Consider the following 27,233-nt stretch of genomic DNA (forward strand, 5'->3'; position numbering starts at 1 on the left):
GGTTGAGCTAGGAACCTCTCCTCCCACCCAAAAGTATCATAAACGTAGGTGGCTCAGCTGGTCTCCAGTCACCGTCCAGCTTCAGGCATCTTTCAGAGTCTGCCCTAGGCCTCCGCTCACAGGCCCCCACCACTGGCAGGCCCACTCGTGACCTTTGACATGCCCCTTGCCCAGGAGAGGGAAAAGAACCAACCGACTTTTCACTTCCCAGTGTGCTCTGTTTCGAAAGTCTCCCAGAATCCTATGCACGCTGAAAGTCAGTGGGGGTGTCCAGCTTCCCAACCAATGAGGGCCAGCGTTGGCCATGTTTGCCTTTGCCCTCCTCCCCCATGGTTCGCAAGGGGGCAAAGTCTCCAGCCACACATGCACAGCTCAAACCCCTCCCCCATTTCCGGAGGGAGTGTGACTCTGTGGTTCTATATATAAACAGCATTCCCAGATTCTGCAATAATACAATTAAGGGAAGGAGTGTGGGTCACAAGGTGAGTCTCTGGCTCAGAAGGGTACACAGCATAACTGCTGAGACCTCAGGGTCCCCCTTCTCCTCCTTTCCTTGTCTTTCTTTTGCTCTGGAGAGGTCCTGGAATGGATCACACTTTCTCTTCAAGGTCAGGCAAGTTCCCTTCAGAAACAGAGAAGGCTGATCTTCCTGCTTTCCAGGTTCACAGTCTCTGTGGTCCCTCTTTGGCCTGCTTTGCTTCGATTCTGAAGACCATGATTGGCCATTTGGAAACTCTGAGTTTGCCTCTTTCTTGTGGAATTGCCCTTTTTGTTTGCCACTGTACCTTCCTCTTTTTTAGTGTGGCTCTAAATCTTCACTTGACTATTCACTCCATTATCACTCTGAGACTGCAGTTGGGGCAGAGAACAGTTCCTCCTACAAGGGCTAAATTAGGTATAACCTTCAAACCGTAAGGCCTCGCTGTCTTTATTTCTTTTTATATGACTCCTCTTTCAGTTACTATAAAGCTCCCACCCCATCACAAAGGTTTGGATGTTACAAAAGGGACTTGGTCAGGAGATGCTAAATTGCTGCTGCACAAGCAGTCTTCTCTGTGGCTGTATTAGCCAGGAATCTCCAGGGAATCAGGACCAACAGGGTGTGCCTATGAGTGGGGGGTGGGGGGAGAGAGAGAGTGTGTAATATGAATTGGTCAAGAAAGGAAAAAAGAAACATCAAGGACAATACACATTTTGGAAATGGATGGATAACTCTAAGTTAGAGAAGAAAAAATCAGAGAGGTATAAGAAGAATCAGGGAATCTAGTCATAGAAGCAAAGGCAGGTGAACTTTTGAGAAAAGGGCTGGTCCACTGGCTCAGATGCTGAAGCGAGGACTGGACGTCCTTTAGAATGGTTGTGTTCACACTCTCCACCCCCCCAGCATGACTTGTTGCAGTCACCTGTCACACTTCAATGAACATTAGCACTGCATGGTTAGAACAAAATGAAAATTTTAGTTCTTGCCTTTTCTCACCACAAGATAACAAAAATTCCCCTAAGGTTGGCAAAGCATATAATTCGGTTTGCTTTGTTCTAATGAAACCACATGATTGCTCTGTGTGTCACACCTTTCAGGCTTAAATGACACAGTGTACAATTAGAGAGGTGAGTCATAAATGTAGACACTCAGAATTGGTGGTTTTCTTTTTAATTATCAGTTTATGTTTACTGAGAACTGTAATTTGACAGGACCTGGAGATACTATAGGAAATATACTGATCTTTAGTAGACAAACATCCAGAGAGTTAAAGAAACAGGAAAAAAAGATACTGCCAAAATGGACCCATTTGCTGTCTTGCCCTAACTATACCAAAGGCATACCGAAGTAAACAGAGGACCACAGCATCCCATACGTGCTCATATGACAGTGCTTCCCAGGTCACAAAGGCTAAGGACAAACAGGGTGTCAGCAAGTTACCAAAGAGTATTTCTCTGTCTCTGGCCACAGCCCTAACTGTGTGTCTTATAATACTTCTTCAGAGTCTCGCTGAGCCATTTTCAGAAGGTCCTCAGGGCTGTCTCATGTGTGTTCACCTGCCCTAGATCCTGGGGATCACCTATGTAGCCAAGGCTTTGAACACCCTCAAAACTGTGGCAGAGTCCTCACAAGGGTGCGGCCTACTCCACCTGTAAAATGGTTCAATCTTTGACAAAGTGGTCAATGATAAGGCTTGGAAAGCCAGCAATACAACTTTTTATTAATAAACCCCATAGAATATTTGTGAAACAGCTTTTAATTTTTCATTTTTAATTATAGCTCCCTCCACTAAGAGTTGCTCCTCTAAGACATGCAGCCTCCTCAATCCCTCAATCTGCCACACCCCTGCTCACGCGTAGCGGATGGACCCAATGCCTTCTTTCGTGAGAGATTAGAAACCAATAAGTGGTCAGCATGCTTTGTGTCAAAGCATACACAGCCCTCCAGGAGACTGTGAACTGCTTTACCACAGGAATCCTTAGCTTTGTATCTTCTATGCCTAGAACAGTTCCTGGAACCTAGTGGGTACTAAATAAATATTTGCCAACTGGATGGGTGAATGACTGACTAATGGACTTTGTAGCCAGCCGGCCAGACATGGGTTCAAATCCCAACTCAGTCATTTATTAGCTTCTTAATATTAGGTAACTTACTACAATTCTTTTAGTCTTCATTTCCTCATGCATAAAATAGACAACAATATCCTGTCACATCATTCTGAGAATTAAGAGAATAATGGTTATAAAGTGCTTAGCACAATGTCTGACACAGTGATTGCTTCATAAGTAATACTGTCCCTTCCTCTGAAGTAGAGAGCACCTCATGTGCACTTTGTTGATATCTCCTGTAGGGTCTGGTAAGGTGCAGGGTGTGTGAGAGAAATGCAATTAATGCTTGCTGAAGTAAACTGTAGTACAGGATAAAAGTGCAGTGAAACAGCTATACTTTGTACTTACAAGTGAAATTAAAGCAACCTCTTTTAAAAACTTCTTTAGAATAAGGGATTTAAGTCACAATTTATATGATAGTGCCATTATTAAAAATATAAAAATAAACACAGAGATTGGGGTGCAATGACATGAGTTAAAAAGAGAAGAACTTATTCCCTAAAAAGAAAGGGTAAATTCAATTAAAAAAATAATTGTCTGCTCTGATTCTTCTCTGCCACCTGAGATCCATTTTCCACTCTTCTTTGCCCTGCTCTCCAGACTGTGATACCTACCGGGGCTCCAGCCCTCTCTGGGGCATGACCACCAGGAAGCACAGGTAGGAGATGGCAGGGAGGGAGAAGAGAGGGCTGGGTGTTGTCCCCTTGCTCCCTCCCTCACAGTGGCTGTACTCCCTAAATGAACAGATCCTGAGGGCCCTGGCTCTCACCAGGCGCTGCAATGCTGCTCCCTCCTTTCGCACATTAGGTTGAAGGGTAGTACTGGTTCCTCACTGCTGTGCTTCTGTGGGTGTCTCACATTTATTATTGGTTCTTCGATGCCCTCTCTACCTCTGTTGATCGTCCTCTCAGTTACACTCTTTGAACCAGTTCTTTGCTTTCCGTGCTCTGACTGATAGAGCACACTTACATTTATAATGAGAAAATGGACCTACTAAGAATGCTTCTGTTACATTTCGTTTTTAAAGATCACAAAAATCTTCTCTAGAATTTAAAAGTACAATTGAAATTAAGTAAAAAAAAAAAAGTAAAAAACCCCCCAGAAAAACGGAAAACCGATAAGGCAGCTGTGCTCAAATTATAACTGAGTTGTATTTCAACCTGAATGTGAATTTGGAACTTGGAATGTTTCCCTCAATAAACAATGTAGTAAAACTAAACTAGTCCTTTAGGACAGCTGGAAAAAACCTTACTTAATTTACAGCATGCCTAAATATAATTCTAACTGAGCAATTACTTAGAATATATCCTACGATATTTCAATAAGCATTCATGAGATTATTTCTATGGTTAACCTAAGAGTGTCACTGTCCACAGTTTATTTTACATGATACTCCCTAGAACCCAATATGAACGGTGTCCTCTGACATTGTGCAACATGGTGGCACCACTTAAATCTCAACAATTTTGCCTCTTAGGTAGACCTTCCCCAAATGCCCAAAGGAGAGACTTACACAGTTATGAGAATAGGACAAATGGTTGGGAGAACCAGTTAATTCTCCACATGTGCAGAGGACCCCAAGGTATGGGTGGCAAAGTCCACCCATGCAGGTCCACTAAGCTCTGGGCACAGGGTATACATCAATAATAGTAGTTGCTGTTTACTGAACATCTTCAATGTTCTATGTCTGTGCTAGGTGTTACTTTGATCTTTACACGATTGTCAACACTACTACTGATAATAATAGCTTAAACTGATGGGTTCTTACTATGTGCTATTCATTGTGCAAATACTGGACCGGCATTATCTTAATTGATAGGTAGGACTATTGCTCTTTCCATTTTAAAGATGAAAAACTGATGTGCAGAGAGATTAAATATTCCAAATCTTCATACGCACAGTAAGTTTCAGAACCTAGATCCTAGAAGGGTCTTTAAGATTTCAAAATCTTTCCTAAAGTGGACCTACATGTCACAGAGCCACAACTAAAAACCGTATTTGTCTAATTGCCTTTCCTTACATATCTTGAATTAAGGACTAAAGAATAATTTTCCACACTGAGGGCTGAGCTCAGGAGCTGGACTCCAGGCAATTTATATTCACAATTTACTCATAGTTGAATGACAGCAAATTTGAAGGCACTTATGGTAAATAATAATATGCTACTACATAACAAGAGCTTGTGTTCCCATGAATTAAATATGACATATTACTACAATAATGTAGGTATGTCTAGCATAAAACCAATGTAAAAAAAATGGAAGACTCTAACTTGCTCACTTTAAAAAAATAATATCACCACTGGGGTAGAAATCTGATTTGTGATTATAGTTTCCTCATAAAAATAATGAAAATGTCTTTGAATCATTAGGCCAGAGAAGAAGTTTTTTCATTCAGCTACAAGCTGCCAAAAGGAACACAGATGCCGCTTATGACACACATGCAGTTTAGGGCACACAGTTTCAGGACATGCAGATCACCAATGACATGCATGTCACAGATGGCACAGATGTCACTAATGATGCATATGTTGCTTATGAAACACATGGCACGTACAACACACATGACACTTGGGTATGTGCGTCAACTTGTGACAAGTATGTTGCTTATGCCATGTATCTTTGGTTGTTTCCCCCTAATAGGAGAGATTGTATGTGAACTTACAGGGCTTGGTGGATAACTCGGGATTTCTCCAGAAGGTATTCATAAATCTGTGCTCCCACTACCGCTCCAGAAGAGGTAAATTTCATTTCTAAATATTTCCCAAATCGGCTGGAATTGTCATTTATAATAGTGCAGGCATTGCCAAAGGCTTCCACCAAATTGTTCACTTGTAAAATCTTCTCTTGAAGGGTTATGTTATTAGCCTAGAGAAAATGCAAAATATATTTAAAAATTAATTTTGTATGTAATGTTTATTCTTTGATAAGCACTTTATGTATATATAAGTGTATAGGAACATAATCTTGGTGTACTGCCGGATGGTACAACCTAGCCTATTTCTCCCCTCCCATATGTGCATTCACCCACCTGCTCCCTGAGAGGGGCTCAGAAACATTCTGTGCTGTTTCTATTCAAATACAGTTCCATTTAGTGCCAAATTTACCAACACAGCTTATGCACATTGAGGTACACTTCTTATTATTCCTCCTCTACTTGCTTGGGCCCTCATCCAAAGCTTCCCAAAAGCCAGAACCATTCTCCCTGCTTCCATGGAAGGTGCTAAACCTGCAAGTGAGGGAGTTAAGATAATCTGTAAATTCCAAAGCAGAGGAAAGGGAGTAATTGTGAAAATCGAGACCATCTTAGAAGTGTAGATGGGGAAATGGAAACCCAGTCAAGGCCTACTTGCCTGTCCTTCTATTTTTTTCCTACCTCATTTCATATTCTCCTCCCCTCAAACAAGAGTAATTTCTTTGTCTTTATCACCAAGACTTGAAATTCCACTGAGTAGGAATTTATTTGGATTAAAATGATCTCTTTTAAAAAGCATCCTCTACTCTGCGAAGTTGAAGGAGCTATCAGTCATTCACACGTTTGTAGAAATTTTGGATTAGGTAGGTTATGTGCAGTGTAATATCTTGCTGATCTTAGCTGTGTTAAAATATGGAAATTTTATAAGTCAGGGCTAGGGGCAAAAGGTACTTCTGGGACATAGGCTACAGTAGAATGTGAGTGGGCTGGAGCGGGCAGTCACAGTGAGGTCTGAAGGGCATATAGGACTCTGAGTATTTCTAAAAGAGGCAATAAGGGTTGAGAGTAACATGGATTGAAACAAACATAGCTCTTTTAAAATGTGGGACTAGCTTTGCATACATGAAAAAGATGAGAAAACATCTTCATCTACTTATATTAGTTCCTTAAGTAAGGACTTTTTAAATTTTTGAGTTGAGGCATCTGTGGGATATTTTTTTTTATTGTCATTCTATTACAGTTGCCCCAATTTTCCCCTGCTGCTGTCCCCTGCCCTGCTCACGTCCCCGCTCCCAGTCAACCCCAACCCTGTTGTCTTTGTCCATGGGTCACTTATATTTGTTCTTGAACTAGGCCCTTTCACTTCTTACCTCCTTTATCCCCCTTTCCCCTCCCTTCTGGTCCCTGTTGGTCTGTTCCTTATTTCCATATCTCTGGTTCTGGTTTGCTTATTTGTTTGTTTTGTTCATTAGGTTCCACTTATAGGTGAGATCATATAGTATGTGTCTTTTGCCACCTGGCTTATTTCACTTAGCATAATATTCTCCAGTTCCATCCATGCTTCCTCAAAGGGTAGGAGTTCCTTCTTTCTGCTGCATAGTATTCCATTGTGTAAATGTACCACAGTTTTTTGATCCACTCATTTACTGATGGGCACTTAGGCTGTTTCCAGCACTTGGCTATTGTAAATAATGCTGCTATGAACATAGGGGTGCATAGGTTCTTTTGAACTGGTGTTTCATGATTCTTGGAGCATAATCCAAGCAGTGGAATTGTTGGATCAAAAGACAGTTCCATTTTTAGTTTTTTGAGGAAATTCCATACTGTTTTCCACAGTGGCTGCACCAGTCTGAATTCTCACCAACAGCGCACTAGGGTTCCTTTTTCTCCATAACCTCGTCAGCACTTGTTGTTTGTTGATTTGTTAATGATGGCCACTCTGACCGATGTGAGGTGAGATCCCATTGTGGTTTCAATTTGCATCTCTCTGATGGCTAGCGATATTGAGCATCCTTTCATATGTCTATGGGACAACTGTATGTCCTCCTTGGAGAAGTGTCTGTTCAGGTCCTTTCCCCATTTTTTAATTGGATTGTTTGTCTTTTTGGTGTTGAGTTGTAAGAGTTCTTGATATATTTTTAGAGATCAAACCCTTGTCTGAGGTTCATTGGCAAATATGTTTTCCCATACGGTTAGTTCCCTTTTCATTTTGCTGATGTTTTCTTTAGCCTTGAAGAAGCTTTTTAATTTGATGTAGTTCCATTTGTTTATTCTTTCCTTTGTCTCGTTTGCCATTGAGGATGTATCAACAAAAGTATTGCTGCCTGGGATATCTGAAATTTTCCTGCTTACGTTTTCCTTTAGGACTTCTATGGTGTTGTGTCTTATGTTTAAGTCTTTTATCCATTTTGAGTTTATCCTGGTGTATGGTTTAAGTTGGTGGTCTAGTTTCATTTTTTGCATGTACTATTCCTGATCTTCCAGCACCATTTGTTGAAGAGGCTATTTTTAAACCATTTTATGCTTCTGTTCTAAGGTTTTGAGAACTGCATATTACATATGTAACTTCAATCCACCAAATATCCTGTATTTGTATCTGGTAAATCTTTATCAAGAAGATAAATAAAAGACATGATATGATCTTGTAAGGGTAGGATTCTGAGGTGTGTGTCTGCACGCAACCATCCCTAATTAATATTAGAGCATATTTTTAGATCTAGAACAAGATAGAGATATTGGATAAACAAGTTCATTGATGTCTACAGAACAACATTCCATTACTGATAAAAAACATCTCTTGGCCCACAAATCAATAACGAATGGCAAATGCCATTTTATTACAAAAACTTGAGTAAATTAATTCAGGTGTTCAACTCTTCTATGTCAGGATAGTATGCTGTGCCTCACCGCCTTTCTCCCTCCAAAATTACGTCTTATTTTACTATACTTAAAACCTTTAGATAGGTACTTATCCTAGTTGTAATGAGAGGGGAAGTGATGGGCAAGGAACTGAGATGACAGGCCTGAGGTAGCACTACCTGACTGGTCTCTTCTGGCTCTTCCGGTCCTTCAGGGTCACAAGTCTGGTTAGTAGAGGTCATAGTAATCCATTGAGCAAAGTATATTTCTATTGCATACCAATACACATGATTGAAAATATTAAAACAAGTTAATTGATCTTTAATAGGAACATGGAATTTTTTCAACTCATTATGTTGAAAATGAATTAGACTCAGTTAAGCAGTTGTTTTGACACTGTTAGGTCTCACCCTTTAACAGCGAGGTCTACCTCTGTATCCACAGTATTTTGTAACACATGATTCCTACATCACAGTGATGGCAAAAAATTTAACATGATTCTAATTGCAACTATGTAGATTATAATGAAAATTTTCACAGAGAAATGTTGTGCACAGTGATTTTTTAAAAGATATTAGCCTATTATGAACACAAAATTCTTGACTTATCTTACTTCAAGGACTCTATTTAGAAAATCAAACCAAGTCTCTATTATCAAAGTCCCTTTTTCAAAAATTAAGATATAATTTAATAAAGTTTCATCCTTTATAGTGTAAAGTTCTGAAAGCTTTTACACATACAATCATATAACCCCCAATTACAATCCACATATAAAGCAATTCCATCACCCCTCCAAATTGTATCCTTAATCTTTGTAGTCAACACCTCCCTTCATCCCCTGCCCATGATAATCACTGATGTATTTCTGTTCCTATAATTTTAAATATGCAAGAATGAGATATAAATTGAATCATACAGTATGTACTCTTCTGAACCTGGCTTCTTTGTCCTAATGTAATGCATTTGAAATATATCCAAATATCATATAATAAGACTCATTCATTGCTTGTATCAGTGTTCTTTCATTCATTTTTAAAAATTATTTGATTTCTTATTAATGACTTTTAAGAGTTTTAAAATATATATATATATATATATATATAAGGATACAGTCTTTCATTAGATATGAGACATGCAAATAATTTCTTTGAGTCTGTAGCTTGTGGTTTCACTTTCATAACAATGTCATTCAGAGAACAGAAATTCTTAATTTTAGTGAAATCCAATTTTTCTCTTTATGGATTATGCTTTTTATACTGTATCTAACAACTATGGCAGCTTCATAGTAAATCTCAAAATTAGGTAATATTAATCTTCCAATTTTGTTCCTTTTCAAAATTATTTGGTTGTTATAGATCTTCTGCATTTCCATATAAATTTTTGATTCAACTTGTCAATTTTTACAAAAAAATAGTGCTTAGATTTTTATTATAATTGAATTGAACCTATGGACAAATTGATGTAGAACCAACATATTAATAATATTGATTCTTTTAATCCATGAACATAGTATATCTCTCCATTTATTCAGGTCTTTTTGATAAATCAGTTTTTTATACTTTTGAGCATACAACTCTTGCACATGTTTTATAAGAGTTAGATTTAAATAGCTAATGTTGTTGGTGCTATTGTAAATTATACTCAAATTTCAATTTCCAATTGATCATTGCGTATATGTATATATATGCATTGTATATATGTATAATATATAAATACAGCTGATTTTTATAATATTGACTCCTCTTTACCTTGCTAGTAACAAAAGGAGAGGAAGAAAGCATTCAGTGAATGTGTTGAGGCTAAAAGGAGGAAAATCACATTCATAAAGTTTTGTCGACTAAAAGTGAGAAAAGTTAAAATATCCTCAAAAACGAACATATACCTTTTATATTGTTTGTTATATTTTCAATTCACAAAGAGTAACAAGAGTGTTTTATAGTTTCTGTGCAATATTAAATGTTGGAATTACAGAATATTAATCTAATCAGTCATATTAGACTCTGATATGTAACAAATATTTCTATTGGGGCAGAGAAAAAATAAACTATACCTTTCCAAGCACTGTCAGCTGCTGAACTAAAAGATGAGCACTTTCTGTCTTTCCGGCCCCACTTTCTCCAGAAATAACAATGCACTGGACAGTGAGAAATGGAAACTGTGAGAAGGCTTTATCACATGAAATTCAGTGGACAAAAGAAACTAAGAGGAATTTCTAAGAATGTGTCACTTCTTACCTGATCTGAATTATATGTTACCATAGACTGGTAGGCTAAGTCAGCCACTGCAAAAATGTGAGGAGGATTGGCAGTTCTCTTTGCTCCAATATATAGTTTGGAATGCTAAGGATTAAAAAAAATCACACTTTGTAGGGCTTTTGGTTTTGTTTTTGTTTTTGTTGAAACCCTAGATTATTTACAGGTAGAGTTCCAATTTTTAAAAGCAAAACATAAATAAAGTTTCATATCACCAAACACTACATACATGTTACACATACCACATACACATATGCACAGTTCATGTAAAATTATGTAAAATAAAAAAGACTGACAAAACAGCCCAGAAATATGATATGAGAATATGATATAATATCATCCTGGCAGCAGTATTTAAAAGAAGACTCTTTTGGAAGTGCATACCACTTCCAAAATAGAACTTAAGGTTTGAAAATACTATTATTTCTTTAAGTAAAAGGGACTTTATAACTAAGTTAGTCAAGTATCATTTTGTTGATTATTCCTTGGGTATAATAATGTCTGACATATGATCACCACTTTTTTTTTCTTTCATGTCTTTTATATACATTCTCTTACTTGATTTGTCTAAGATGAGACAGTTGATTGTTAGCAGAACTTGCACTAAAGTGCAAAATCATCTGAAACTTAAATCAAGGTTCCTAAATTCACCATGTAAATTTTAAGTTGGTAGAGGAAGAAAGTATTATGTATTTTCCACATATAAAACATAACTCAGGCCCAGTTTTAAATAATTTTCTGGAGTACACAAATAGCCAGAAGAGAATGGGTCCAATTAATAACAGTGTAGTTTAATTTCAGAACACTGTTCTATATTTCAACCACTTGAGGTTGAATAATGGATAACTATATATTTATCTTCATACAAAACACATGGTCTGATATTAAAAAATGAATCAATATGTCTAAAGGATTTCTAAATGCATAAGACAGGTTTCAGAGCTGTTAAGTATATATTACCTATATAAACAATGTGATTATATCTTTAATTCTCCAATACTTGGTTTGGAGGTAGGTACTAGGTAGACAGTATTTTAGACAACTGTGTTTTGATGTGACACACAGGATAGACTAGTTATCAATAGCTGGAAGTAAGGCACATCTGCCACATACCTTTGGGAAAAGGAAGACCACATACGGCATCCAGGTTAAAGTCATTTTTTATTTTTTCCTTCCTTTATGTTTTAATAATAGTTATTTAACTGTTTAATCAAGGTGCTAAATAAAATTTTCTTTAGCATAATTTACATTAATTTACATATTTTAATTGTGTAATTATTAGTATAAAGTAAGAGAATTCAAGGCACACCACATACCTCCGTGGAATAAAGACCCAGGCTCTGGAAAGGGTTAAGAGCGATGAGTATGTCTCCCACATAGATATAAATCTGACCTCTGGAATAACACTTCTCAAGTTGCTCAGAGACTGTATTCTATTAAAAAATAAAAATAATTTCTTTCTATTAAAAATAATTTATGGTCAATAACCATTTAAAAAGTAAACAGTAATAAATAAAACATCTGGAATCTGGATGAAGGCTCTAGAAAGAGATATATGTATTGATAGTAACACGTGTAACATTTGGCCAACAACTGCCCTTCCACTTGACAGGCATTTTCTTTGGTTTTGAGAGCCATACAGGGATGTCATTGTTATCTGTGGTTTCCAAAGGACAAATGTGATATTATAGGGATATTATATATATATATAATGCTTCAAGGAAATAAGTAAATGCAGAAGATGAAATAAAGAGAAAGAACACTAGAAAAAGCAAGGGAAGGTACAGTGAATATGGTAATATTCCAAATTGAGATTGTTCAGTGGCTTTGTGTTATATTCTAGCCATTTGCTTAGACATTTGGCTTTATGAGGCAGAATGAGAAGTTTAGAAAAGTACCTTTCACAGTGGATAAATAAGTATATGAAATCAATTTTAATAGCACCATGTACTACTTTAATAGTAAATGATACAAGAGAGGAACAAAAGTTGTTAGGTCAAAAAAGAGACAAGAAAGCACAGACAATAGCAACAAACAAACCCAGTGTTTAACATATAGGTCAGCAATATAATATCAAGGCCTTCTTTATAATCCACAAGCCTAGAAATTCACATCACTGGAAAATTTGATACACAAGGATTCATAAGGGTTTTGGCAAAAATCTCTGACTTGCAAACACTGTCTGATTACAAGATGTTTGATGTTCACAAGAGAGATTATTTTGAGGAAGTACTTGAGTTGTTTATGCAACCCTAAATTTACCAAATGACTACTTCTGCTCAGAAAGTATCTCCTGATTTGTTGCATTTCTGAGCAAAAATGATTAGGCATGTATCAGAAGTATTTAAAAAAATTTGTTGATCAGACAGGATGGAGATCCCAGCCTTTTACTGGAAAGGAACTATTCATTTCTATAATGATCTGATTACCTGGAATAAAGGGGGATGAGGGGAATGAAGGCTGAAACTGTAATTTACCGGCTTGGATTTGGACCTTACATAGAGATGTTTAAACTATTTCTGAGATCACTGGGATTAGGGGGACCACTGACCACAGTAATAGGCTCTTGAGGTATCCTGGAGGCCTCTAAGTACTGCCAGTGAGAGTGGAACAGGAGAGGACGAAGAGGTTGCAGGAGACAATGTTTTGACCTTAGTACATTATCTTTTTGAAACTTACAGAAAGAATTCAGGGGAAGAAGAATCTGTGACCTATAAGCAATGCATGTGGGTAGAAACTCACACTGTTGCAATTTGAATATCAGGAGCAGAAAAAACTTGACAGCAGGCTGGAGCTGTCTGGGCATTTGTGTTACACGTGTCAAAGGGGAAGATAGGAGAGAGATTCCGGAAGCGAAGAGGCAAAGAAAGCATGAGATGTACGGATGCTATTCAAACAACCTGCTACTCACACCAATTATATAAATTTAAAAAATCAAAAATGTTGATGTTCAATTAAACTGGGCTCCTTACCTCATCCAAAACTTCTAGGGTTGCTAAATCATCTACATCCTTCAGACTGGAAATTAAAGGCCTGCTGAAGTTACTTTTCTTGGTGTGAATACGTTCGTGTCTGTGGAGAAATACAAAAAGAAAAACCCTTTCTGATTTGAGAACTTACTACTGATCATAGTGGAAATAAGTTTTAGATTCATATGAGACTGAAAAACTTCTATGAAGCTGATTTATTAAATTCGATGAAAACAGTTTATCAGAAAATAGCCTAATGTATTGGATTTGTTTGTTTTCCTTCTCCCCTGGAAAAATGTAACTGATTAGACTTACTTCATGGATGAACAAGAGTTCACAGTTTCTATCAATAACTATCCTACGTGTAATTTTCTTTAATGTTTTCTCTAAATTCTTATATGTGATTTAATCTGCTACAAGGTGGTAAATCAGAGAGATTTTAATCCATTAGTTTACTAATTTTGTATGAGGTAATATTAGGCCATTCGTGGTCAAGGAATAGTAATTTAAAAATTATTATTCAGCAAAATTTAAGAAGAGTACAAAAAATAAACCACATTGTAGATTTCCCAAAGGTTAAAGGTATGTATAAAATTGATTTCAGACATTAGGAAGTTTATTCTCAAAGGAAAACATTTCAGCAACTTTCACTAATATCATAAGGATCCTGATTTGACATGGAGGCTAGAGAAGTTGCTGAGATAAACACAAGGGGTTGTTTCACCTTTTCTGGACATAAAACGATCATCCACTTTATTTTGAGCAAACCTGTATTTCCAATGTTTATTTTTGGATACACTTTTAAGTATCTGAATTTGTCTATTAGTAAAAGGAAAAAGAATAAATAGATTAAGAGGAACAGTATGAATCAAACTATTCCGTCAGTACATTTGAATGCTTTCTCATTGCTTAGAGAATTAGGTCACTATTGATAAACTATCTTGGCCTCTATCCATGGCCAGCCCTGGTTTTATGCACTGCATTCTGTCTCCTCTCACTTATTCAAGGAAATCACTCTTGTCGGGTCCTCTCTCACTTCTACATCATTCATTCTTAACTGTCAGCTGCTATAGCAAACAAAAAACACCATTTCCTGACTTCCTGTTTTTTCCATCTACTGTTCCATTTCCTTGTTTTATTGCAAAAATCCTCAAAAAATTTTCTAAATTCAGTATTTTCAATTTTTCTCTATCATTAAGAAACCCGATTTCAGTCAGGCTCTCCTTGCTACACTCCACGGAAACAGTTTCTGTTAAGGACATCCATGACCCTCACAGAGCTAATCCAGTGGTAGTTCTAATCCTCATCTTACTTAACCTATCAGAAGCATGAAACAGACCCCCTTCATGACTACATCCATCTCAGCTTCCTATACTCCTTCCTTGATTCTCTTCCTTAATTCACTGGCATCTTCATCTGAGTGTTTCTGTTTTCTCCTTATCTTTCTGTGACATTTTGGAGTTTCCCAAACTTCAGTCCTTGCAGCTATTCTCTATGTTCATGTCCTGTTTCATAGCTTTAAATATTACTCATGCACTGACAAGTCTGCTGACCTACAGACTTACACATCCAACTGCTTACTCGACACTTCATTTGGAAGTCTAACGGGCGGGCTTAACACATCCCACACCACGGTCCTTACTAACACCCCAGAGCCCCATACCTGCTCCTGTTCCATGATCCTTATCTCAGTAAATGGAGACTTCATTCTTATTGTTCAGGTAAAAAACCTGAGAGTGACCCTTGGCTCTTCTCTTTCTCTCACACCTCCTGTGCTGTCTATACACAAATCTGTTCAGCTCTGTCTAGAACCAAACATTTCTCAACACCATCCACCTCCTCTACCACATTTTCTTCTCAATAGCCTTCCAAGTGGTTTCCCTGTTACCATCTCTGCCTTGTCACTCTTCTCAACACTGTATTCAGAACGATCTTTTAAAAAATATGTAAGACGTGTCCTTTGTTTTTATTTCCTCCTTGTCCCTACTTGTGTGATGAAACCGTATTCACTTTTCACAGTCCAACTCAAATGCCACCTCTTTTGAACCATTCAGCATAATTCCTACATCCTTCAGGACAAATATCTTAGTTAAGTCATTTCAGTCAGTCCTTTGCGTATGGATTTTGTTCCTTTACTAGACTGTAAACTTCCTCATGATAGGCATATCTCTTCAAAATATGGAGCTGGAACAATGAAATGTCCATGTGCAAAAACATAAAAAAGACTCTAGACACTAACCTTATACCTTTCACAAAAATTAACTCAAAATGAGTCACAGACCTAAATGTAAAATACAAAACTATAAAACTGTGAAAAGATAACATAAGAAAAAATATAGATATCCTTAGGTCTGGAGATGAGTTTTCAGATACAACTCCAAAAGTACTATCCATGGAAGAAAAAATGATAAATGGGGTTTCCTTAAATTAAAAACTCTGTTCTACAAAAGACATTGCTAAGGGAATAAAAAGTGAAATCACAGATTGGGAGTAAATATTTGCAAATCGTGTAATGATATAAGACTTGTATCTAATAATAGGAATAGTTTTACTCCTATTTGCAGTTCTCAGATTCCTCCATAATTTTATAGCTTTTACAGAAATTTACAGTTAGGCACTTATTTGTGTGGATAATTTAGTTAATATTTGAATCCTTTACTACAATGTAAGCTCCCAGATGTACAAGAATATGTGTCTTTAGTTCCCATTTAGAACATAGAAGGTCCACAATAAAGGTTTGCTGAGTGAATGAATGAATGAATGAATGAATGAAGGCTTATCCCCCATGATTTCTGGCACAGGACAGGAATATAGTTTGTCTCCACACTTGCTAAACACAATAAATATCATCTTATTTATCCTCTATTTTCAAAGAGACTCATATAATATACATTTTTTTAAACTAGAAAAAGATATCCAACTATCCACTTAATTGAAGTGAAGAGCCCTGAACTTTTCGTCTGTTTTTATGAGCCCATTTGGCAGATAAAGACTATTCCTGGAGAATAAAAAGGATTGGATAGTGAAGAACTGGGGGATTAATATTTGGCAGGCTGGTGCCCTCATTCTTCTGCTCCTGTGAATTCATCCTCTATGATGCTTTTGGTATCAGCTTCCAAAAATGTAGCAAAGGTTTTGATACTGTGATGATTAAAAACCTCAGCTGGCTCACCATATTCTATAGTATGACTTAAAAATTCCTTGGCATGAAATCAATGAATCTTCACAGTCTTGCCTCAAACAACCTTTCTAGCACCGTCGTACATCCTCTCTGTACAGAACATTCCCCAATATGTCAAGTATCTCCAAGATTCTATACTTTGCTCATTCTTTTTTCTCTGCCTGGAATTACTTTCCTCCCTTGTCTGGCCAATTACTACTTATCATGCAAAGTCAGGCTCAAACAACACACTCTCTGCAAACCCATCTCAGAGAGCATATGCCACTGGCAGAGATGCTTTCATGTTCAGTTAGGTATATTCATGTTCATCATCCCCACCACAGGGGGAGAAACTGAGAGAAACCAAATGCTATTCATCTTTTTATGCCTGAAATGGAGAATACAAAGATGTAAAATACAGCGGGTAGCTTCAGTGGAACTACTGAGCCTTACTCCAAACAACTGGTGTGCAAACTAACCCTTTTGGCAAGAGAACTGAAGCCCAGTTAGGTGCTGGAGGAATGCAATGAGAAGGCACGTGGCTGTCCCGTACATTCTGGCTCCCGCACGCTTCCCTCCCAATCTCTCTCTGGTCAGGGTTGAGGTCAGTTCAACTAGAGAAGCACCCTGACCACTGAAATTGCCTATTTGTATTTCTCCCATAACTGTATTTCTGCATCACTAATTACTGCAGGACAGAGGCCCTGGCAAAAGGGTGCTCTGAACAGCATGGTCAGTGTTGCTGTCACTTGCTTGGGCCTTAAACATTATGCAGAAAATGAGGCAAGAAAAAGAGACAGTTACAGCTGTCACGACAAAGTAGCACTAGTGAATGACTCACATCTATACTCTTTTGAGTGGCATGACAGTTGCATCAATAATATCGTTCAACATTAAAATTAGCGTAACATTGAAAAAGCCACACAATTAACAATGGAAGAGCACAGGACATAAGAGTGAGAAGAATAGTTAAATATAACACCATCCAATTTCCTTTCATTTTAAGAAATGTGAAAAGTCAGATAAGTTTGTGATAGGTTCAACCTTGTGGCAAAACTCAGTGAACTACCTGATTAATATAACATTTCCACTTGTGATTTACTAGATTTCTCCCCCACTTCAAATATGCACACACATACAAGAAGAGCCTTGATTAATATACCTGATTAATATAACATTTCCACTTGTGATTTACTAGATTTCTCCCCCAATTCAAATATGCACACACATACAAGAAGAGCCTTGAATTATACATGTTTCAACATTCATTACTATATTCATCCAACAATTCATTCATTCAACAATTATTTAAAACTCTGGAGCACCCAACATGCTGGGAACTTACGAAGACACCAGAACAGGTCCCTGCTCACATAGAGCACACAATCTGATGAAAGAGTTAACAACAACAACAAAAAAAAAAACAACAGCCCTGGCCAGGTGGTTCAGTTGGTTGGAGCACCATTCTGTATAACAAAAGGTTATGGGTTTGATTCCCAGCCAGGGCACATACCTAGGTTGTGAGTTCAATCTCCTGTCAGGGTGTGTATGGGAGACAACCGATAGATGTTTCTCTCTCACATCAACGTTTCCCTCTCTCTCTCCCCACCCCTCCCTCTTTCCCTCCCTTTCTCTCTTTCTAAAAAAATTAAGAAACATATCCTTGGGTGAGGATTAAAAAATATCAACAAAAACAATTTAAGACAATTTCAGCTGGGACTTATATGTTTGGATAGATTCATTTTTGAAGAAGAATATGTTAAAATCAAGGAGGTACAACTAGCTGCTGCTTCAAATACTACTCTGTTAACTAATATAGCTATATCTGTTCACATGGGTTTTGAAAATACATAAATGAAGCATAGTTTTAGGTGCATGAATTAGTTTTGAAAGCTTTCTCTATGAATTAAACACTTTACAAGCTATTTAAGTTGTAATTCATGATGAAGGAAAACAAAAGTATATTTTATAAATGAAAATAATAAAAATACTTTACATCTTCTTTCATGTCTCTTTTGGTCACTAATGTATCCTAAGCACCCGAAAGAGTAGCTGGGACATAGATACTCAATAGCCATGTGCAAAGGATGGATGATGTCTGGTCCAATCTTTGTCATGACATTAATATGATACCCATGTTTGTCTGAACAAAATGAATTCTTTGGAGTTCATTTGGGTAAATAGCTTTGAATAATTTTTCTTATTATACTATTGGGTATTTCTTAAGGTTAGTACATTTCCACAAGGACATCTAAATGTTTCTATAATTTTACACAGTAGTGAATATCTTATCAATCATGACTGATTGTTGCTCTGCTCAACTTTTATTTTTCCAGTATCAAATGTTTCTTATTTGTTAGATTTAACTACATAGCAAGTACCAGACAAAATTATAATGAAAATGATTTTGTTACTTAAAAAAATACACATGAATAGGAAGTGATTGCTATAGATTTTGGAAGGGTTCTTCTTTAGACTATTCTCATATCACTGCCATTTTAATAAAATCTAAGCATGAAGTTTAATCCAATCACTATTTGTTGAGACCCTATTACGTGAAAGGCATTGTCCTAAGTGTTGAGGGGTTACTGTGTATGAAATAAGATCCAAAACTCTGCATTCAGGGAGTTTTAATCTAATGGGAGATATAAACACAAACATTTAAAACAACACAAGCATAGTGCCACAAATGAAGTAAAAATTAAATGTTATGGAATAGTAAGGAGGAAATAATTCCATTCTGGTGAACTGGAAATGGTTTTTATTCATTCAGCTTTTAATCTTTGTTTTTAAGTAAAAATAGGATTCCATCGCCTGTGTGAGGGCCTGGTGACCGGAGGGTTGGTCAGGTCTGAAAGAACAGCCCGTGTCAATTGCAGTGTGTGATGCTGGAGGCTGAGGAAATACAGATGTCTTAAATGCATTCAAATTCTGAATGTCCAACAGGCAAAGCATGACCTTCCGCAGCAAAGCCTGAAACTCACCCAGTGTTTCTTATCTCATTGACTGACACCACCGTCTCATTAATAGCACACATTAGAAACCTCCATCTCCCTCCTATATGCACTCTACATCACCAGATTGTAGGGCTGTCATCTAATTAAAATTCCTGAAGTCTCCATTTCTCTCCATCTCCACTGAGGAGATGACAGTTCCACTGAATGTGCTGGAGTTGACTGAGGAAAGGAACAGTGAAACAGGGGGGGAAAATCAGATGTATGAAAGCTATAGAACATTTGTAAGAACACTTAGAAAATTTGTCTTGTACTGCTAACTTGATACTTGGGTATAAAGGGGGATTTCTTACAATCGAACCATATTCTGATCTCCTTCTAAATCCTAAACAGAGAGAGTATTTAATAAAACAAATGCTTCAGAGGCTCCTTCTGTTGTGAGGTCTAAGCTGATCACTCTTTTTTAATGCTGCAGTTCCATTCCAGCCCCTATCCCAAGGCTCCCAATCCAATTTACCTTGCTCTATTTTTTTTCTTAAGCATACATCACCATCTAACATATTACATTATTTACTAATTTATCATATTTATTGCCTGGGTTTTCCCATTGGTATGTAAGCACCATGGAACAGGAATTTTTTTTTCTAAATTAAATCTGTTGACTGATATACCCCACTCTGCTAGACAAATGATAAGTGCTCAAAACATATTTCTTGGGTAAAAGAGTGAATATTTTCCTTTTACTAAATGTCCATCTACTGTGGAATCATATAAAAATTTTAATACTTTTTAACTCGGATAAACAACTGAAATGCTCAATTAAAAAGTATGTATATAAGTTTCAAGATAATTTTATAATTCTAACATTTTCCTTTTGCCTTCTTTTTATAGAATTAGTTTCCATTCTTTTTACATTATTTAATATTTAATTTCTATAAGACTTGGAGAAAGCAGTTAGAATCTATGAGACTTTTGTCCTCTTGTGAAGAGTACAGCTTGTTAGCCAGATTATATATTGCATTTACTCTGTAATACTGGAGAGACATAGTTTCAGACTATAAATATTTTCTTTCTGTGTTGTCAAAGGTCACAGATGCCCTCAGGGACAGTTATTATAGTTTCATTTGTATTTCAGTTCTACACACTGGAAAAAGAAACAACTATTGCTGTTCTGTGTTAAATTTTTTCTTTATTATTCGGTTGTACTATTGCAATGCAACAGCTTTATTTGCTTTTACTTTGGTTAAATATGCTCTTGTAAATATCAAACTCTATCTTCTAAGGCAATCCAGGAACCGCTGGGGTGGCCCAGCAATCCTTTGTTAAACATAAACTTAATCAATGTTATCAATGTTTAGTTTCCTTCTCCATCTCCAAATTCTAGAAACAAAGTCACAACTGGGAGTACCAATGGGAGTATGGCTTTCACTGGGTGCCTTGGAAAAGTAGTTTTCATTTATCTGTAGTTTGGCCCTTTTGGCCAAGTATGTAGCTCTGAAATGAAAGCCAGAGAAATGTGGGAGAGAAAGCCAGATCAGTAGAACAACTCTAGCAATGACTGGAGTGACAGATGTCATAGTCACCCAGCTCCCACTACACTTTTAATTGTCCTTTTCATTCACGGAGCCCTTCCTCTTTTGCATGTAATTCCTTAAAGATGTGTTTTAATCTGCACTGTTCAAATAAAAGCATGTTCATAAAGCTTGAAGCAATGCTGGGCGAGGTTGGAAAAGTAATACAGTTGACCCTTGAACAACATGGGGGTTAGGGACATTACCTTCCCCCATGGGCGGAAATCCACATAAAACCTTTGCCTCCCCCAAAACTTTACTGCTGACCAGAAGCATTACCAATAATATAAACAGACAACTAACAAATATTTTTATGTTGTCTTGTATACAATTATATGCAATAAAAATAAGCTAAAGAAAAAATGTTAATAAAATCATGAGGAAGAGAAAATACATTTATAGTGTTGTACATATTTACTGAAAAAAAAATCCATGTATAAGGGGACCCATGCAGTTCAAACCTGTGCTGTTCAAGGGTGAACTGTATACAGAAGCAGGTGAAAATTTGTACCTCTGTTAGCATCTTCCTTAATTTATTCTAAATCTCTGTATTAGTAGTCTCCCTCCCCTTTTCTCCATGTGGGTACTAAAACACATGAAATAAATGAACACTGAGGGATTTTTGTATAAAATTAACATGTTCCTACAGGATACTCTGTACCATTATAATCTTTTTATTGTTGCATTTAAAATCACTTCCTGATTTTTCTTTTTTCTAATGGTTTTGCCCATTCTTTACCATGACCAAAATTCCATCCTCTAGGGTATGGATTGGCAAACTTCTCTGCAAAGGGCCAGAAAAATAAACATTTTGAGCTTTGCAGGCCACCTGACCTGTGCACAACTACTCAACCTTGCTATCAAGGTATGAAAGCAGCCTAGATAATACATAAACGAATAGGCCTGACTGTGTCCTAATAAAACTTCATTTATAAAAACAGGCAGCAGGCCACATTTGGCCCACCAGCCATAGCTTGCTGAGCCCTTGAGGGGGACAAGATTTGGGGGAAAGAGCAGGGTCTCAGGCAGAGGGACAGCAGGCACTATCCATGGCCGCTGCTTCACCAGGTAGGGAGTCCTTTTTAAAAAATCAGCGCATTAAAGGTTAACGTATGCTTTATGAATGAGTGAAACTTTTAAAAAACATTCAACCATTAAATGTTTCCTATTACACTAAAAACGTACAAGCTAGTCGAAGAATAAATTAGATATCCCATTTAATACAATTGATGTGTCAGTGAGAGGTAATTATAATCAACTTGTAAAAAATTGAGTCTTTTCTCCAATCTTCAACATTCTTATTTCAGAAAAATATTAAATTGTCTCCAACTTCTAATTGTCAGTGGTTGTCAACATTACAGGCTTCTCTGACCACCCTTGATGTTTCTGCTAAAGTGATAAAGAATATTAAATAATTAAATTAAATATTAAAAGAGTCTTGTTAAACTTTCCATGAATGCTCTAGTTATTTGCTTGTATATAAACAGAATATCTCACGGGAAACTGCACGCGGTGGTCACCTTTGAGAAGGGGCATCGGTGAGAAGAACATTTTTCACTCACTATGCTTGCACTATTTCAATATGTGTGGATTACTTATTCAAGAAACATAATAAAGGAAATGTTATTTTTAACATAGATTTTGATTTATAATTAAGAAGCAGCCTGTATCCAGAAGAAGTATATGATCTTTTTTTAATGATTTGGTCAATAGGCACAATATCACTTACTAAAAAGTGATTTTATCAAGGCTATGAACACATTTTAAGCAACATATACCATCAGTAATCATTTTTAGGTGGTTCAGAGCAGGGTGAAACTGTGCCTATAGGCTCTAAAAAAAGAATCAGTTATCTGGAGACTAAAGAAAACTGTTTCCACTGGGAAATCTTGTCTTGTTTCTGCTGTGAATGGGACTTCTCTGTTCTATTGTTTTAGAGTGACCTGCTTTTAGATGTTGAAATAAAATTGACATCTGTGTTTGCAAGAATATCTGATGGCTATTTTCCATCTGCCAAGAGTTCCTAATATCTTTCTTCTCCCCACTCTTAGCTTAGAGACAAGTAAGAGAACAGAGAAGACACCATTGCTGTGAGTAGAATTTTGTTGCAAAGAGGGAGTCGCACAGTTCCTACAGTAAGTAGAGCTGTGTTATCATTGCTCCTATAAGCATCCACAGGACAAACATCACTGCAGAAAACTTATCTGGTTAAGAACAAATATGGGCAGGTAGTTTTGTGGAGTTTGTTTTTTCAAGGAATGATGGCATGAAGCATTACTGAGGAGTGTGTGATTATCTTTATTACATTCAGTTTATTCCAAGTATAAAAATAATATCTGTTCTTTGCTAAAAAAAGTGAAAAATGCCAAAAATATGAGAAAAAAACGCCTACAACTCCATCACCAAGAGATAACTATTACTGACATTTTAATGTTTCCTCGTATTTTTTCTTTCTTTTTTTTAAAAAATTAATTATGTATTTGTTTGTTTCTTTTTAGACAGGGGAAGGAAAGGAGAAAGAGAGAGAGAGAAACATCGATGTGTGGTTGCCTCTCACATGTCCCCCACTGGGGACCTGGCCTGAAGCCCAGGCATGTGCCCCGCCTGGGAATCGAACCAGCGACCCTTTGGTTTGCAGGCCAGAACTCAATTCCCTGGGCCACACCAGACAGGGCTGATGTTTCCTTGTATTTTTTTTCTTTGCATATATTTTTTAAACAAATCAGCATAATTTCATTTTTGTGTCACCTTATTCTCTCAGCCTCCTCTCTGAGGGACAGGGAAACTGTCCCTGCTGTGAGCAAAGGCCAACTCTTCTACTTGTATGCTTCCTCTCTCAGGATGCTGCTCTGAGGATGCTCTCACCTGCATTGTCAACTTTTCCCTCTCTCAGCATCAAATGGGCTCTAGTGTCTCCCATCTTTAAAAATCTCTCCTTTGATCCTATATTCCTTCATTACCATCTCATTTCTCCTCCTTTCATAGCTGAGCTTCTTGAAAGAGTAGTTCACACTCCCTCTCCTTACTCACCAAACCACTCTCCTGTAAGGTCTGCCAGCTGGGGCTTCCTGCCACCTCACCCTGCTGAGATGGCTCTTGTCAAGGTCCCTAGAGAACTTCTTGTGTCCAAATTCAGCATTACTCATTTTTTTCCTAAATTTTCCGCACTCTTTGGCAGAGGTGATTACCCTCTCCTTTTTGAAATACTTGGTTCATGTGGTTTCAAACAGACCACATTCCCCGGTTCCTCCTCCATAGAGGACCACACTCGCTTAATCTCCAGTTCTGACTAATGTCCCCCTGTCGGGTTCCTAAGTGTTGGTGTCTCCCAGAGCTCTTCCCTAGACCCCCTTTACATCTCTTTCTAACTATTCACATTCAGTGACCTCATCCCATGCCAGGGCATTAAGAACCTCTATAAGTAAATGATTTATAAAGATGATTTCTAACACGAATTTCTCTCCTGAAGTCCAGATTCTCATATCCAACTGCCTACTTGATAACTCTTTCATGTTTAATTATATAAAATCGAACATTCCCCCAAGAGAATCCAAGACCTCTTTCTTCCACCTGACTTGAATAAACACGGGAGTACTATGCTACCATCCATGGGCCGGGGAACAACCACCACATTTTAGGCTGGGCTGCCAAGGTAATGTTTTTACACAAACACACATACACACACCCCACCCCACCCCCCGCACACATACACAAATGTAATTTTTTGAGAGGAACTTGTGGTACAACCAAACTGATATGAGTCAAACATAAAATAATAGCATTCTACAGGGTCTGGCAGAAGTAACGCCTGCTTGAGTGTAATTGGTAGGGTAATAAGACGGGTGTAATAATTTATAGTTTTAATTTGAACATTTCACCTAAAATGTCATATGGTGTGTCTATGTGTGATATTGTTATGATGCAGAATTGTGTGCTTATGATTATGTAATAAAAGACTTTGTAATAAAAAAGGGGTGTATTTGTGCCAGACCCTGGATTTTAATTTCAATTCCCAAGACTAGAATAGCCATAGTTAGGTAATTTTTTTCTCTTTCTTTTCTTTTTGAAAAAACATGGCATTTTGACTTCATATTTTTTCACTTAAAAATAAGTCCAGCTGTATTTATATACATGTATAGAAACCTAACTTCAAAAATGAATCATAATCCTCCAAAACCCAAAATTCTGTTAAATACAGCACTTTCTTTTTGCAGAGATTACAAAGCTAAATGGGGAAGCAAACAAGATTAGGGCAGCTGAGCAAGCAGAGATAAAGCTTTACGTGCGCTGCAGTAAGGAATGAGGGCACATCATTTTGAATTCTGCTCAAAGACTGAAGTGGTCTGTTCTAACCCTTGACTACTATCCTTGAAAAATACTTTTCCCTCTTCTCTGGCAGCAAGATGGGTTTTAGGTAATTGAAAGCGCATAAATCTCCACTGTCCCTCTCACTAGGTTTCTTACTCTGCCCCTGTGACCTGATGGCAACCTGCAGAGAACTGAAAATGGGAAGGCGCTCAGGGAAAGGGTCCTCCGCTCTCCACTCAACCTACGCATCTTGTGAATCTTCCTTTACTGCAAAAAAAAAAAATTGGTACCATCCACACTCAGTGTCCTGCCTCCTGGGAGACACTGCAGAATTCAACAGTAAATGTAATTCCATGCAAATGTTTCTTGTATTATGACAATTATCCCAAAAATGGATGCAGTCAATCCTAGGCCATTGCTAACTTGAAATAAATAAACAAACAAACAAATAAATGGCAATATTGCAGTATTTCTTGCAACCTATATAATGGAGGGCAATGCTCTTAATAATCCCTTAGGTTATTTTTTCTCTCCAGAAAAAAATTTTTTAAGATGAATGTTTTTAAGAGAAAGACCAAATAGTGTACAGAGAAAATTTTTCAGGAAACTTTGTTCTTTTTAGAAAATGGATTATATTTTGCTCTATTTAAGCACATATACTTATTGGATTCCTTTTTAGCCCATGAAATCAAATGTGATATTTTCAGGAACCTCTGTAAATAAAATAATTACAAAATTACAAGAAAAAAATACAGATAATATTTTAAAACAAGTAAGGATCTGAGTCAATTTAATATAGCTAAAAATGAATAATGTCATCTTTAAAATAAGGATTTCTAGAACATCACTGGAGACATTAACATTTTAGGAATTTGGGAATCTAACATAACTTTCAGAATTTATAAAGTGGTCCTAATAGCTGATAAAATTTAAACTTTCCTACAGATAATTAGCATATTTTAATACTAAATTCTAATGAAAAACAATCTTACACTGAATGATGCTGAAGATACCAAGGAAGTACTAAGTAAATGAATCCATATGAACTTTAAGGAAACATATAGGATTTCATCCTTGTACAGATTTTCTGAATGCATTTCTATGTGAAAGTACTTCAGAGTACAAAATTCCCAGAGTGCCTATATATCGTATATCCAGCACGCTGTCTCTTGGTTAGTCTTACTTCCTTTACGGCAGTCAAGGTTCTCAGGAAAAGTGTTCCAAGAGACATGAGGTGGATACTGACAGCTTTTTAAGGCCTTGGCTCAAAAACATCACGGCATTCCTTTTGCTATCTTCCATCAACTAAGGAGGTCACAGAAAATGGCAGGGCTCAAAGTCGGGCAAGAAAGATTCCAACTCTTAATAAAAGAAATGTCAAAAACATCCATACAAGACCTAACACCTCTCCTTAAAATATTCCAAAAAACTGAGGAGGACAGAAGCCTCCCAAGCTCATTTTACGAGGCCAGCATGACCTTAAATCCAAAGCGAGGGAAAGACACTACCAAAAAAAGAAAATTATAGGTCAATATCCCTGATAATTACAGGTGCTAAAATCCTCAACAAAATATTAGCAAACTGAATACAGTGATACATCAAAAGATCATACTCCATGATCAAGTGGGATTTATCCCAGGGATGCAAGGCTGGTAAAACATTTGCACATCAGTAAATGTAATACACCATATAAGCAAAATAAAAGATAAAAACCACATGCTCATATCAATAGACATAAAAAAGCATCTGATAAAATCCAGCACTGATTTTTGATAAAAACTCTCAACAAAGTGGGAATAGAGGGAACATACCTAAATGTAACAAAGGCCATATATGACAAACCCACTGTTAGCATTATAGTCAATGGTCAAAAACTG

At 37.0% G+C, this 27,233-nt stretch overlaps 1 protein-coding gene across 1 annotated transcript in view; it reads right to left on the reverse strand.

The window, feature by feature from the left end:
• Positions 1-27,233, reverse strand: part of MYO3A (myosin IIIA) — a 199,902-nt gene that overhangs the window by 110,092 nt on the left and 62,577 nt on the right. The window contains exons 9-13 of the mRNA XM_054590298.1: positions 13,367-13,466; positions 11,711-11,827; positions 10,377-10,481; positions 10,193-10,276; positions 5,254-5,456 (exon numbers count right to left, since the gene is read on the reverse strand). Of these exons, the coding sequence (XP_054446273.1) occupies positions 5,254-5,456; positions 10,193-10,276; positions 10,377-10,481; positions 11,711-11,827; positions 13,367-13,466 (609 nt within the window). The remainder of the gene's footprint in view (positions 1-5,253; positions 5,457-10,192; positions 10,277-10,376; positions 10,482-11,710; positions 11,828-13,366; positions 13,467-27,233) is intronic.

This window comes from Pteronotus mesoamericanus, unplaced genomic scaffold, assembly GCF_021234165.1.
Source record: "Pteronotus mesoamericanus isolate MK-2021 breed Mesoamerican mustached bat unplaced genomic scaffold, CSHL_Meso_final contig_130, whole genome shotgun sequence".
In the NCBI taxonomy this organism is placed as follows: Eukaryota; Metazoa; Chordata; class Mammalia; order Chiroptera; family Mormoopidae; genus Pteronotus; species Pteronotus mesoamericanus.